The sequence below is a fragment of the Pararge aegeria genome, chromosome 18 (assembly GCF_905163445.1).
Source record: "Pararge aegeria chromosome 18, ilParAegt1.1, whole genome shotgun sequence".
NCBI lineage: Eukaryota > Metazoa > Arthropoda > Insecta > Lepidoptera > Nymphalidae > Pararge > Pararge aegeria.
The window spans coordinates 13964219-13980020 of record NC_053197.1 but is presented as its reverse complement, the minus strand read 5'-3'; the positions used below and the strand labels follow the sequence as shown (position 1 = coordinate 13980020).

Sequence of the window (15802 nt, the reverse complement as noted above, 5' to 3'; positions counted from 1 at the left end):
GCTACTGCTACCCAATGTTTAACTAACACAGACAATCATCTCCCCAATAGCATTAAATAGCATTTAGAATGCTGTCGGTGCTACTACGAAGGCGCTGTAAGACTGAAGCTGATTTTTTCCGTCTTATGATGGCCACTGACGTAGGCATAAAAATCATCTGTCTCCGGAAATATGCCACTTGCACTGCAGTTTCGTTTCAGCCCTAAAAGCCTTCTAAATGCATTGTTATGCATTTGGGAATTTATAATTTCTGATTCTCTGGTCTGGTCTGGTGGGAAGCTTTGGCCGTGGCCAGCTACCACCATGCCGACAAAGAAGTTCCGCTAAGCGATTTAGTGTTCCGGAGCGATGTCGCATAGAAACCGATTAGGGCGATGACTACCATACTCCCTAGCAGGTTAGCCCGTATCATCTTAAACTGCATCATCACTTACCACCAGGTGAGATTGCAGTCAACTTAAAAAGAAAAAGAAAAAAAAAAAAAAGCTTGTATAGTGGAATAAAAAAAACGTAACTAATTACTATCGGCAATGGGTTATAAACTAATACTAGGCCAGCATCGTTTCAAAATTACCACCCAAGAAAAGCCAAACTAATATTTTCATAACAAAAATATACATTTTGCATCTTCAACATCAAACCTTTCATCTTATAATCTCTACGCGCCCCTGACTCCTTTTCAACTTCAGTCAGCTTATAAAATAGAACGTGGCAATATGCAACGTGTTTGCGTCTCGCGTGTAAAGTTCACAAAGCGGCTTTAGCAAGGTTTCAACTTGTTTTGAACGGGCCCCAGCGTCATAAAAACCTTTTCCACGTTTCCACTTTTATCAAATGAATATTACGTAATCGGAGAAACGTGAGATGCTGCTTATTCCAAAATAAAGTTCCAACAATATATAAAAGTATTCTAACAATACAAAAAAGAGGCGGTGATAGGCTTCGGATTTCCTTTCGTGGAGACCGAGTTCGAGCTCCGGCTCCACTGACATTTCGGAGTTATGAGCGTTTTAATTTAAGCATTTAAATATAATTTGCTTTAAACGGTGTAGGAACACATCGTCGGGAAACCTGCATGCCTGAGAGTTCTCCATAAGGTTGTCAACGGCGTTGGAAGTCTGCCAATCCGCACTGGGCCAGCGTGGTGGACTACGGCCTTAATATAACCCTTTCTCATTGCGGGAGGAGACCCGTGCTCTGTAGTGGCCGGCAATGGGTTGAGGATATTGATGATGATGATTCTTACAATTATTATAATGTAAAAGTATGTTTGTTTGTCTCCAATAAGAATTGTTTGACACCAGTTATAGTTAGTAACAAGCCCAGTATTTAGATACAGGCCCAGAAGTTTTGACATTGCAATAGGGATTGTTTGACATCAGTACGAATTTTCGAAAATCTTGGAATGCGGTTTTGCAATGCAAAAGTATGTTTGATTGTCTGTCCCAGTTTTACGCCCTAACTATGCAGGCAACTTGGTTTTAGACATAGAGTTAGTTGAATGTACAGAGAGTAACTTTTGCTACTTTTTATTCCAGGAATTTCTAAATTACGATAATAAGGCGTACGATAAACGTGGGCAGCATCTAGTTATTAAAAATGTTAAGTTTTTAGAGATTGAAATGGGAAAGTGTTCAGGGCGGCTACGTAGTATTTAAGTTTTAAGTAGCGTTTTGATTTGCATCCTTCCGAAATTGAATACGTCCACGTCACGCTCTGAAACGAACTGAACTGAGTTTAAAAATAGAACTCGATATTTACAACGTGTCTGGTTTTATTAATGCAAAACTTTCTTAGATTTTCTACGAGTTCCTTTATTTATGCTCGGGACTCGCGATATTGCTACCCTTGCACGTTTTGAATTTCGCGTTTCGCAAACCTTTAAGGTTTCATGTTTAAAAATAACGACCAGATACAAAATATGTTTCCAAGCAATGTTATTTTGACATTACATTAGGATTTTTTTAACTTCAGTAAGTAGTTAAAGTTACAGTATGTTTTGACGTTAGAAAAGGAATGTTTGGACACTAATATATTTGGATACTGTTTGGAGTATTTATATATATATATACAGTACATACCCATACAGACTTACCTTGCCTTACTTTACAGTTCGAATCCCAGCACGCACCTCTAACTTTTCTAAGTTATGTGCGTTTTAAGAATCACTATATTAAAAATCACTTGCTTCAACCGTGAAGGAAAACATCGTGAGGAAACCTGCATGCCTGAGAGTTCTCTATAATATTCTCGAAGGTGTGAGGAGTCCACCGATTCGCACCGGGCCGGCATGGTGGACCACGGCCATAAACCTCTTCTCATTGTGGGAGGAGACCCTTGCCCTGCAGTGAGCCGGTAATGGGTTGATTTGATGGTGATGATGATGACCCATACAGGTCAAGTACGTTTTGACAATGCAAAAGGAATTATTGACACCGGTAGGTAGTATGGTTTGTCATTGCAATAGGGATTGTCTGACACAAGTTATAGATAGAAACAGGCTCAGTATTTAGATACAGGTCAAGTACGTTTTGACAATGCAATAGGAATTATTGACACCAGTAGGTAGTATGGTTTGTCATTGCAATAGGGATTGTCTGACACCAGTTATAGATAGAAACAGGCTCAGTATTTAGATACAGGCCCAGTACGTTTTGACATTGCAACAGGGATTGTTTGACAACAGTAGGTAGATTCAAGTACAGTACTTTTTGCCATTGCAACAGGGATTGTTTGACACCAGTAGGTAGACACAGGCCCAGTACGTTTTGACAGAGTAAAAGGGATTGTTTGGCACCAGTAGGTAGATACAGGCTCAGTACGTTTAGACATTGGAATAGGATTGTTTAACACCAGTAGGTAGACATAGGCCCAGTACGTTTTGCCGTTGTACTAGGGATTGTTTGACACCACTAGGTAGATTGCTTTTAAGCGATAAGGCCGCCTTTTGTTTTCTACTACAGTTTTTGTGTTTCTTTCTATTCCTCCTGTTCGTTCCTTTATTTTCTTGACTGTGTAGTGGTGTACAAATAAAGAGTTTAAATAAAATAAATAAATACAAGCCCAGTACGTTTTGACATTGCAATAGGGATTGTTTGACATCAGTAAGAATTTTCAAAAATATTTGAAAACGGGTTTCTTTCTATTCAAAAATAAAGGAATGTTTTCTTTGAATAAAAGTTTATATCTATAGCATTAAAAGTACTTTCCTTTTAGGTGGCATTACAAAATTTCACTATGTAGGTATATATAAAGCTAATATATAGTAGATTGATATAAGAAAAAAAAAAAAATCTTTACATTGCCTGCTGAGCCACTTTTTATTTTGCTTGAATTGCTTAAATAGTACATAACTTGGAAAAGTTAGAGGAGGAAGCGCTGGAGTTCGAACTCAGCCCCCCGAAAGTGAAGCCAGAGTCCTTACCTCTGGCCTTTCACCGCAGATATGCTCTCAGTCACCAAATCATAGTGTTGTCTTCTGATCCACATAACATATATATATGAAGCTTAATTTTGATATTTGATGACATTGTTTCTTAGCTAAGTGAAGCTAAAAGAGTGTAAAAGAATCCATCCAATGGAAAAGGAGGCTTATGCCCAGCTGTGGGACTTTAACTAGACTGATGGCAATATAAATAATCTTTAATTTAATCTAAAACCATAACACAAACTTAACAAATAAAAATTACTAAAAAATCTTATACAAAACAAGCTGTTACAAAATTGTTATCACAATTCAACCACTCCCAGCTGCTTCCATGCTATAGGGTGGCGATGACCCAGTGGTTAAAAAGTATATTCCTAAATCTCCGGGTCTGGAGTTCAATCCCATGTAAGTTACAGCATTCTTCGCGCAGAGGCCATTTTGAAACATCGTCCAATTATCACACTTGCGAGCTGAAATCCAAATTACAAACCTACATTTGTATTTTGAAACGATATTAAATACGCAAGTGTCTGTTTGTTTGTTCGGCTCAACCAGTATTGATCTTGACGGGAAATGGCACTTAGTGGCAAGTGATGATCCAGACTGGAATGGAAGCAGACTAACCTGTTATGGGAATGGCAGTTATAATAAATAAATAAATAAATAAATATAATACGACAATACACACATCGCCATCTAGCCCCAAGTAAGCTTAGCTTTTGTTATGGGAACTAAGATGACTGATGAATATTTTTATGAGTAATATACATAAATACTTAGAATATACATATAAACAGACACTGAAAAATATTCACGCTCATGACGCAACCATTTTCCAGCTGTGGGAATCGAACCCACGGCCTTGGACTCAGAAAGCAGGGTCGCTGTAAACTGCGCCAATCGGCCGTATTATTAAATTGAAACTCCTAATGGTTTTCTACGTGGCATCGTACCGGCACCGATAATCGACCAAGCAGATGGCCAAACTGATGATAAACCTGATACGAATCCATCTCTTATAAAGAGCAACACTTTGTAGGATTTGCAAGGAACCCGTCCTGCCTCGTGCCTGTGTCCTCCAACCTGAGGCGTAGGTTCTAAGCCTTATGTGTTTGTAATAACAACGGCAACCACGCCCGCTTTAGAACACAGCATTACAACAATGCTGCTTGTCAGCAGAACCGCTTATCCCCCGCTACCATGGGCACTAGACAATAATATCCCCGGAGAAAGGATAAAAATTTATCTTCTCCCACAGCTTTATCAACTCTCGGAGCACTTACGCACAATTGGAAATAATCCCTACTAATATTATAAATGTGAATGTAAGTTTGTTTGTTACGCTTTCACGCAAAAACTACTTAACCGATCCCGATGAAACTGTACACATATTCTTGGAAGTGTTAGAAGTAATATAGGATACTTTTTATCCCGACATTAGGCTTCGGCCTTTTGGAGAGGGGAGGAAAGTGTTTGGCGATTTTACACCATAGCTCCGACAAATTATAACTGATTTAAATAATTATTTTTGTACTATAGAGGTTATAATGTATTTAATTTTGTCCAAACTGTGGTTGGAGTTAGAGGCCAGACCTCAGAGGACAGCAGCAAACCCCTCATTTAAGGCTTAGGGATACTGAATACTTTAACTATTTTTAGAACAAGAACTAAATTTAATGCCACATCAAAAAACAAAATCAAAGGCAGACGAAGTTGCGGGCAACAGCTAGTATCCAAATAATATATGTATAATAATAAACAGGGTTAGTCAGGGTTTTGAGCCCTGACCGCCCGTTGCTTGGGCATTCAAAAGCCCCGCAAGCGGAGTGTGTTTTTTTTTTCTTATAAATTTTTAATAGTGTTTCTTGTTTTTGTAAGAATAATAAAAAAAATGAAAATCAAATAAAAATAAATGATAGAATTTAAACCAAACTTCTCCTATTCCGTGTTCCCGTGCTTTAGCAGGTGGACACTTTAATTATATCCCTTTTCAGCTGATATAATTGGAGGATAAAATTTTGGTCTCCTGCCTGTGCTAGTCCTTCTGAGTGGCGATAGTTATCCCTGGAAGAGCTTTGTCACTAAAAACTCTACTACTAATAAGTGGCCGCGGACTGGAAGGTCAGTCATATTAAGGCTTTGGACAGTCAGATTAACGTTGAACCGAGTCGAGGCATCCTCGGGCCGACGGGCAATGTTGTCGAGCCCAGGGGCTTTTCTCATGCGAGCTCTCGCACTCGCCTCACTCCCCCGGTGACGCCGTAGCAACACCTCAGCAGGGCTAGCACGGGCGGGAGATAAAAATTATATCCCCCGACTATATCCCCGGGCAAGAGATATAATGGACGTGCCCACCTGCTAAATCATTGGAACATGGAATAGGAGAAGTTTAGCCCCGTTTATTAATACACAAATGTTATTTGGATATTATTTTCACTTGTGCGCCAGTTCCCTGAGAGTTGATAAAGCTGTGGGAGAACATAAATTTGTATTCTTTCCCCGGGGATATAATTGTCTCTTGCCCATGCTAGCCATGCAGGTGGTTATCGGCAAGTGTCCATCCGAAAAAGAAAGAAAAGGAAGGCTATTGCAAGGTTAAAAAATATTCCTAATTTGCCACTGCCACTAAAATATCTAAGAACGCATAATAGCTCATAGGCGAGGACTGACCGCGAAATGATAACAGTAAAAAAAAAATTGCCACTGAAGACTGCCTTCGCTCATAAGACCGTCAAAAGGGCATGAACTGTTAGAAAAGTCAAACAGGAATAAAATAAAAAAAAATCTTACCAGGAAAGTGGTTGGGTGAACTAATGGATTCGGCATACAACTCCCAGGCTCTGCTGTGATCGCAGGTGGAGAATATACATCCTGGTTGGGACATGCCGTTATTTGGGTAAAAGTCTTTGTGCCCTGAAAAATATACAAAGTAATATTACTGTGCTTACAATTTACTTATACCCTCTTTTTCTCCGCTGAATAGCTTTGATCTTAATACGTTATTTAAAGGCTCATATTATTGAAAAAATATAAAAAAAAGTATGTTTTAAGCAATGCGATCGAGTATTTTTCTCATCAACCGACTTCAAAATAGGAGGAGGTTCTCAATTCGACCGTATGTTCTTTTTGTGGTTTTTTTCCACAACAAGTTCGCCCTTGATTGCAGAAGCTAAGCTAGCTAAGAGTTATACCAGTTACATTGATGCCATATCCCAAATCGGTTTCTGCGTGACATCTTACCGGAAATCTAAATTGTTTTTTCGGTCCTTCACGGCCACCCACGGTCCGAGTCTCGCGAGAGCAGAGAAAATACAGAAATCATAAATTCCCCGGGACCCGGAATTCGTACCTGGGACTTCCACTCATAAAGCCACAGAGCTGCGCCAGGAAGGTTCTCAAAATAAATCAAATAAATAAATAATAAAATATACTACGTCAATGTACACACATAGCCATTTAGCTCCAAAGTAAGCGTAGCGTTATGGTAACGCCTGGACACAGGAAAACGCTCATGTTCATCGCACTAACATTTTTCAGCTGTGCGAATCAAACCCACGGGCCACAGCCTTGGACTCGGAAAACTAAGGGTCGCTGCCCACTATGCCAATCGGCCGTCAAATAAATAACATGGAAGCTAATGTAACTAAAAAGCGAAGCGTGTGTTATGGGTACTATGACTGATTAATATTTTATGAATAAACACCTAAAAACTTGTATTGTTGTAACTGTTGACAATGTTAACAATGTTATAACTGTTGTTTGAAATAATTACATATATTTCAAAGAACAGTTATAACATTGTCAACAGTTACAACAACAATGTTATAACTGTTGTTTGAAATAATTACATATATTCATTATTACGACTATCCGTAATTAACTGAAGTCTAATATGAAATTTCATTCCCCACTTTTCCATACTTAGCATACTCTTATATACGAGTAGCTGGATTGAGAACAATCTCCTTTTCATACAGTCATGTTAAAAGCTCTGTTACTTTGTTTATAATGTAGAACATATTACGAGTATATTAAATCCATCCTAATTAATAATTAAGTGAAACTGAATCCACCCTTCGCATAATCCGCTCTAGAAAGATCTTTAGAAACTCCTCACCCGTTTTTCAGGCTAACTCGTTCCGATCTTAGAACGTATACTCGCATGATAATATGATCTTTTATATATTTTTACTTTAGAAAAAAGACGCGATTTAAGAGATCAAATGTTGTTATATAAAATAATACATAATTTAGTTGACTCCCTACTTCTTCTAAGTAATATCGATTTTGCATGTCGTAGGTTAAATGCAAGGCGAAAAACCTCCCTTTGCGTGGGCTAGATGGAAGACAAGGTATTCGGCAAATAACTTTTTATCTCGTGCGTGCAATGCTTTTAACAACAAATATTGTGAGACGAACATTTTTCATGTCAAAATTGGCACGTTTAGAAAATTTATTTTGATAAAATAAGTACTATAGCTTTAAAGTTTTTGTTTTTCATTTTTGTTTTACTTACATTATTATTATTTTTTCTTTTTTTTGTATAATAATTGCTTGCTCCTAAGCAATACTCCTAAGCAATTGTGGTTAATGTTATCGTGTTATATGTATAACCAAGTTGTGGAAACTTCATTGGTATATGTGATACAAAAATACGGCATTACTTTTATGTATAGTTATACTGTTTGTTTCCCTTGAAAAGCTAATAAATAAATAAATAAATAAATAAATATTATATTTCTTCAAATAGACCTTTATAATGTTCAAAAACATATGCTTTTTTTGAATATTTCAGATAACTGAACGCGATCTTATCGCGATCGCCAACCCCATGCCGTGGTGATAATGGCAAACCCTCCCTTTGGGATAGGATTTCAGGCAAGCATTTGACTGTTATAGGCTATTGATAAAGGACAATAATACTGGCTAATATTCGGAACTAGTAAACAAACCTATAACTTATGAAATTTGAACTTAATTTAAAAAGCAGGAGATCTTGTATGGTGTAATTTAGAATTTCTTCAATCTTTACACCTCGGAGCATTTTCAGGAAATGAATAATTTAAACAGTTATTTATTGTAAAGTCAACATGCTCTCGTGTTGGAGTGTAACGTGCGTAAAGAGTACATTGCCGAAGATCTGTTTGGTGTATAAAGATTGAAGAAATTATATATTACACCGCACAGATTCTCCTGCCTTTCGCGGATGGTAGCGAATTAAGTTTAATTTTCATAGTAGATCATGGAATTCTGCAAAGTAACCCTTGTTTCTATCCAATATCCAAACTGATATCCAAATGCAAGCAATCGTTACCTACAGGTTCTTGCAATCCCAGCATCCCTGCGTTGGTGTGGATAACATCTACATATTCAGCATCAGTTGAATCCAGCCTTGCTCCTATGTCTATGTTACTGAAGCAAGGTCCAGCTGGATCTAGACCAGTTATTCTTGCAATGCGTGTACCAGTTTTATCTTTCACTTTCGTTCCTGCTATACCAGCTATGTGGGCTCCAAGACTATGCCCGACCAAAGTTACTTTTGATGCGTTCACACCACCTGTTAAAATTGGTTAGTTAAATTTTTAACTTGAAAGGGTTATGCAAATGTTTTGGTTACAGATTTAAAAAGTAGAAAGGTTTAGAATCCTGCTCAGTTAATGAAAGATATCTATACTTATAATAAAACTGTAACTGGAAGATTTCTGTACACTTAATATATTTTGAAAATTTTGACCGGGGGATACTTTATAATCGATACTTAGTCCAAAACAGATTTTTATTTAATTTTTATCTGTCTGTATGTCTGTCTGTATGTCTGTCTGTCTAGGCATCACGTGAAAACTACTGAACGGATTAAAATAAAATTTGGTATAGCGGTAGCTGATATTCCGGGTCAACATATAGGGTACTTTTGTACAAGCATGTTTTGTCTTATTTTAATGAAGTTTTGAGAAATATTGTAAGTGATAAAGGACATTACTCTTCACAAATAACAGCAAGTGGTCGCAATGCATATCGGACGATCCATGAAATTAAATGAAATTAAATGAAAATACACTTTATTGTACACCAAATAAATCCAGCCTACTAATATTTAAAATGCCAATGTTTGTGAGGATGGATGTATAGATGGACGGATGTATGTATATATGTATCAACCAAAATAATAACAACTTACTAACTCAGTATACATCGAAATTATTATGTTAGCATCAGATCTATTCTAGCTTCTTGATTGACTTATACGCGGACGAAGTTGCGTGGGTCCGCTTGTTGTTAAATATAATATTGGAAAATTAATAAATTTTCCAAAACAATATAATATTTTATTAAAATCGCAAACCACATTTAATTACTGTCAACGTTTAAATTTCATTGATTAAGGACTAAGAATATGAATACAGTTTTTGGAGATATATTATTATTCAATTAATTACTAACGAGATTATACAAGAGCACCTTGTACAATTCGTAGCAATGCTAATTCGAAATTAATTTATGAAACTATTTAAATACATTACCGTTAACGTGGCAGGCAAAAAATGTTACCGCGATTCCTTCTGACTATCTTTGGTTGGTGAAGACAAAATTTATTATTTACACTAGAATATAGAATCAGAATTATTTACCACTAGGTATATATTGTTTTTTCCGAGCTCGGAGAACCGATGGACGTTGGTGTCTTAAGGTGCTGTAATGGCGACTTCGCACCGGTAAGCGCAGCGTAGGTTGGCCCCCAACGAGGTGGACAGATACATCAGGCGAGTCGCTGGGGGCCGCTGGAGGCAAGCGGCCCAGGACCGCTTATTGTGGAACTCCCTACAAAAGACCTATGTCCAGCAGTGGACGTCAATTGGTTGACATGATCATGATGATATGTTTTTGTTTTTTTAAAGTGACCTACTCCATAAGCACTTCATCAAAAGCCTATAACAGTCCACTGCTAGACTGGCCTCTCCCGACGGGAAGGTTTACCCATACTCACCACGCTGCGCTGGGCAGCCGGATTGGTGTACGATTTGGTTGGTGTAGCACTTACATGAAATAAATAAATAAATATACTGCACTAAATAAATACAATACACACACCGCCATCTAGTCCCAAAGTAAGCGTAGCTTGTGTTATGGCTACTAAGATAACTGATGAATATATATATATTTTTTTTTATGAATAATATAAACAAATACTTATAATATACATATAAACACCCAGACACTGAAAAACATTCATGTTCATCACAGAAACATTTTTCAGTTGTGGGAATCGAACCCACGGCCTTGGACTCAGTAAGCAGGGTCGCTGCCCACTGCGCCAATCGAAAAATGAATTTAGATTTTTTTAATGTTTATTATACTTACGCATAATTAGTTCTGTCAAAAGTGTCCCAAACTTTTGACCCATGAACCGGACGTGAGTTGAAGATCTAAAGTACTCCCAATTGATCACCTTTCTTCCATCCAGAGCGAATACCTTCACACGCTTTTGCTTGAGCAATTCTGGTGCCACCCCTTGCACCATCAAACCATCTGAACTTTCCATAAAACCGTGAACAAGGATGATTATGTTTTCACCATTAACCATCAAATTCTTCAAATAGTTAATATCGGTTAAGTTATGTTTGACATTACCATTTTTTGTTATATGATCAATGGTTAGTATTTCGTTGAAATTGGTTCTGTTTTTCTCTAGGATCTGCTCATAAGTTATACCAAAGAAACTCTTTAGAGCTTCACCTGAAAAGGTAATATATATTTATTACGGTATATATTTTTTCTATTCGCCTGCTGTGATGTGTTTCAAAGCCCGATTGAATAATTCATCTTTATGAATCTATCAACTTTCACCGTTAGAACTACATTAGGCGCTGCGTAAATATAAAACCATTATAATTTTTATAATTTTTATTAGTGTTTTTACCTAGACTTCAATTTTATAAATTTAAAATGCAAATTTTCGGAACCGACTGGATTTGAACCTGCGACTCTCTGGCAATCGCGGCCTGAGCGCTTTCACCAACTAAAGCTACGGATCTCCTACCGTCGATGCCGAAATTAGTATATGCCTTTCACATCAGTCTTATAGCGACTGTTGGGTCATCTAGTAGGAAACGTTGCAGTCTCGATCTACTTTTTAAAAGGTCTATATTACAATGAGACACGTTTGAAACAAGAGATGACACATTGCTTTTTTATAATTTTTACTAGCGGCCCGGCACGTGCTTCGTATAAAGTGAAATAATAAAAAAACAATATTTAAACTCAAATTCATTTCATCTAACAAAAAAATATTTTATTAATTGCTAGCTATTTTCAAACTTAACCCAAATCATAAAGTTGGCCAAGTGAAAAACATGATTCCTTCACACCACAAATATGAAGTGTTTGCCCTTGGGCCTTGTTGATGGTCACAGTATATTGTAATAGTTTAATCATAGAGATCCTGTATCAAACAAAATTCTCCTTTTGATGAAGCAGTTAAGATCGTAGCTTCAATCAAATTTGGCAATAACTTTTTCACTGCCAATCGGGCGCCATTACACAGTTTTGGTAGATAAATATTTCGCAATATCAAAGAACCGACTATCAAATTCAAACAATGCGGTGGCAAATCAGCCGGTTCCAATGAATTTAAAAATTCAATTGGATAATTCATTGCCTCACCTTGATTCATAACACTGTCAATTGATTTATATGTCGTGGCTACACGTGGCAGTTTCGCTTGAATTTGAAAATTAATGGCATTGATATGAATATTCTTCGGTGCTAAAATGGCGCGTTCTCTCAACCAATCATGATTTCTGTAATTCTGAAGAATATTGCGAAAAACATTCATCTATCGACTGCGCAATTCTACAAAAACTGTTCGGTACAGCGATGTATCCGTTGGTACTGTAGATTTGTATTTTGCCATCATCAATTTCTAACAATTGGTTTGGAAACTCATGGGCAGCTGGATCATTTTGTAGATCATTTAACAATTTAGTATTCCGGTGCGATGTCGCGTAGAAACCGATTATGGGTATGACTACCATACCCCCTAACAGGTTAGCCCGCTACCATCTTAGACTGCATTATCACTTGGCAGCAGTTTCATCCTACCACCAGGTGAAACTGCTGCCAAGGGCTAACTTTTAGTGGAATAAAAAAAAAGAAAATTTCTAGGTACTTTCCTTGTTAGTTAAATAAACACTATAAAAAAGGAAACCGTGTACAAAATATATCTATTCTTAGCAGTTATACATTTTACTTGGCGCCGACTTAAAACTGTATAGAAAATATTTATTTCTTGCTTTTTAGTTGTTTAACGAAGTCGGTTTTAGAGGAACAATAAAAAATCCCATTTATACAAAGTAAACAACACAATCATGTACATGTTAGCAAATCTGAAATAAAAAGACGCATTGTTTTGATCTTCGACGTTACATTTAATTTAAGGAAACCATTATTTATAGTGTTCCTATTAAAGAAAAAAGTGTGTGTCAACTCCGACGCACGACTGGAGTTTACTCCTTAAGTACGATTGTCGAAACATACACAAAAAGAGTTTATTTAGCTGAATAAAGATTAATACCATATGAAAGGGTAAATTAAAAATCCTGTGCAATTTATTCACACACGGCGGAAGTGTAACTTCTTAAAAGTAGCCTACGGGATATTGAGGTGGATGTAGAGTATCAGAACTATTAGGATAAATGTAATGTTTATTATTTAGTTTCCATGGTAACAAGAAAAGGATAAAAAAATGTATAATGTTTTCTATCTCACTCTGTCCCATATATTTATGTGTTTGTTTCTTTACCTAGATAATATTCGGTTTCCTTGGTAGCTTAAATAGGAAAAATAAGTTAACTAAACGAAAGCGACGTTGCATGTTTGCGCATGCAACGTCGCAAAGCGAAAACGTAACGAGGTCATTCATCAGTAGATTTTACTACTCACATTTTTCTCATACCGGGCGCCTTATATATGAAAATCGATTCTTAAGGAGTAAACTCCAATAAAAATTATAACTTACACCTATTGGATCCAGCTGCTACAATCGGGTGCAAAACAGGATCTATGATAGAGCTCACACTGAATCCTGCTTGACGAGGGATCGCAGTTCCAAATACCCTGATCAGCAACAGTAGCTCGTACAAACAAAGTGCCTTTATATTTTGTACTGGAACAAATGTAATGTGGAATTAATATTTATTATCTTATGTCATTAGTACAACGTAAATCTATAGTTATTTTTATTAAAACTATTTCCTAGTTACGTTTTAATTGCGAATTCCCGTCTCTCACGTAGATTCCTTTCGTTCAGTGGCGTGCAGTTCATATAACGACAATACACACATCGCCGTGTCCTAAAGTAAACGTAGCTTGTGTTATGGGTACTAAGATAAGTGATGAATATTTTTTATGAATAATATACATAAATACTTATAATATATAGATAAACACCCAGACACTGTAAAACATTCATGTTACTATAAACTTTCTGAAAAATAGAACATACAGGTTGTCCTATTATCCGAAGTTACTTATCAGATACGGATGACGCCTGCTATCACAGCGAGGTAGTACCTAATACGTACGGCGAAAGAATGCATTTTCTACACTTAATTTATGGCCATCACCGTATCGAGCCATTACCGACTCTACAGGGCGCGGGTCTCCTCCAACAATGAGGATGGTTTGCCGTAGTCCACCACGCAGGCCCAGTGCGGATTGATGGACTCCACACGCCTTTAACAACATTATGGAGAACTATCTCTATATCTATCAGGTATGCAGGTTTCCTCAAGATGTTTACCTTCACCGTTGAAGCATGTGATATTTTAATTGCTTAAATGCCATCGGTATAGATTAAATAAAAAGGATCTAGGCAAGCTTAGATGAGTCTATTTTGATTTTGAATATTTTTAACGCTGAATTAGTTGGAAATATTCTTTGCTATGTTTGATGAAAATCAGTACAAGGTGCATATATACAACGTGTAAAAGAAAACCGAAACAATACTTGCTAGGATTTAAGTTAATAAATTATTAAATCGAATCAACAAATAAACTCCCGCAGTTACTAAAGTTGAGGAATGAACTGAAGCAGAAACTGGGGTAGGACCAGCTATGGCCACAGGAAGTCAAGATCTAAAAGGAATTTGAGCTCTCTTAGTTATAGCAGCTAAAATAATAATAAATCTAATATTTTTTATAGATTAATCATTTCTTATAAAATTTATATAAAAATACTAGCTGTTGCCCGCGACTTCGTCTGCGGTTGATTTTGTTTTTAAATTATTCAGTATCGCTAAGCCTTAAATGAGTATAGTAGTTATATATGTATAACATGTGACTGTCAATTAATTATAGACAAATAATTTGCAATAAAATAAAATTGCGACTATTAAAGATCTAAGCTATCCTATCTCTTAAGTTGGAGCAGACTGCTCACGGTGTGCCAATTAAATTTAAAATCGGTTAAGTAGTTTAGGAGTCCATCGCGGACAAACATCGTGACAGGAGATTTATATATATTAAGATAATTTTAACTTCCATTATTTATTATTCAAGCGATAACCATAAAAATTATTACATCACGATTTGACAGTACAGTTAACATACCCGCATTATAATACTTTGTATTTTGATAAGAAATTACTAAACAATACGAAACACATAATTTACTGTCTCCGAGACTTATCTGTGAAACCAAAAACTAATACTAATAGTTTTTGAGTAAACCACTGCCATAGTTTTTGCTGAAAGAAATCAGATACAGCCCTAAAATCACAAAATTAGAATCATGTGGTTCCTGACACTTTATTAGGTACGCGTCGCGTAGCGTAGGTACTATGCGCGTGTCGATCTTTTATCTTCAAAACGGTCAGAAGTAAATACTTAAAATGTTTTCAATTCGTTTGTATCGAAAAATTCATATCCTTCTATTGATTTAAAACCTTTACAGCATGATTCCTTATGAAATATACTTATGAATCCTTCAACATTATTTCGTAATTCGGTTACACGTTGTATATATATTTTCAAAACTCCCTCAATATGGATATCAACAAATTCCAAATCCAAAATGGCCGCATAGCCAAATGCCGTTTTTACAACTCCCACAATAAGGGTATTAAATGAAATGGCTTGACTAGTAGAATAATGTACACTATGTCGAAAGTCGGGGTTTTTTAGATTTTTTATTATATTCATGTCAAATATTATTTTTAATCTGGAAGATTCTTCATATTATATGCAACTATTATGTGTGGTGGGTATTTCTCTTTTAAGTGCATGCATATATAAATACTTACATGTCATTTCACGATACAGTGCACCACTGGCAGCCTCGTATGTCATTAAGCAAATTATTTGTCACTAGTTGTACTTG

The 15802-nt window shown here is 36.5% G+C and overlaps 1 protein-coding gene across 1 annotated transcript; it reads right to left on the bottom strand.

Annotated features, from left to right (window-relative positions):
* Nucleotides 1–3736: 3736 nt before the first annotated feature.
* On the bottom strand, nucleotides 3737–13599 carry LOC120631774 (phospholipase A1 VesT1.02-like; the record flags this gene model as incomplete). The annotated part of the gene is made up of 5 exons (XM_039901453.1): nucleotides 3737–3897; nucleotides 6218–6340; nucleotides 8742–8984; nucleotides 10787–11161; nucleotides 13443–13599. Coding segments are annotated over 5 exons (1059 nt in total), but the record flags the coding sequence as incomplete, so codon positions are not given.
* Between the last annotated feature and the right edge of the window lie 2203 nt (nucleotides 13600–15802).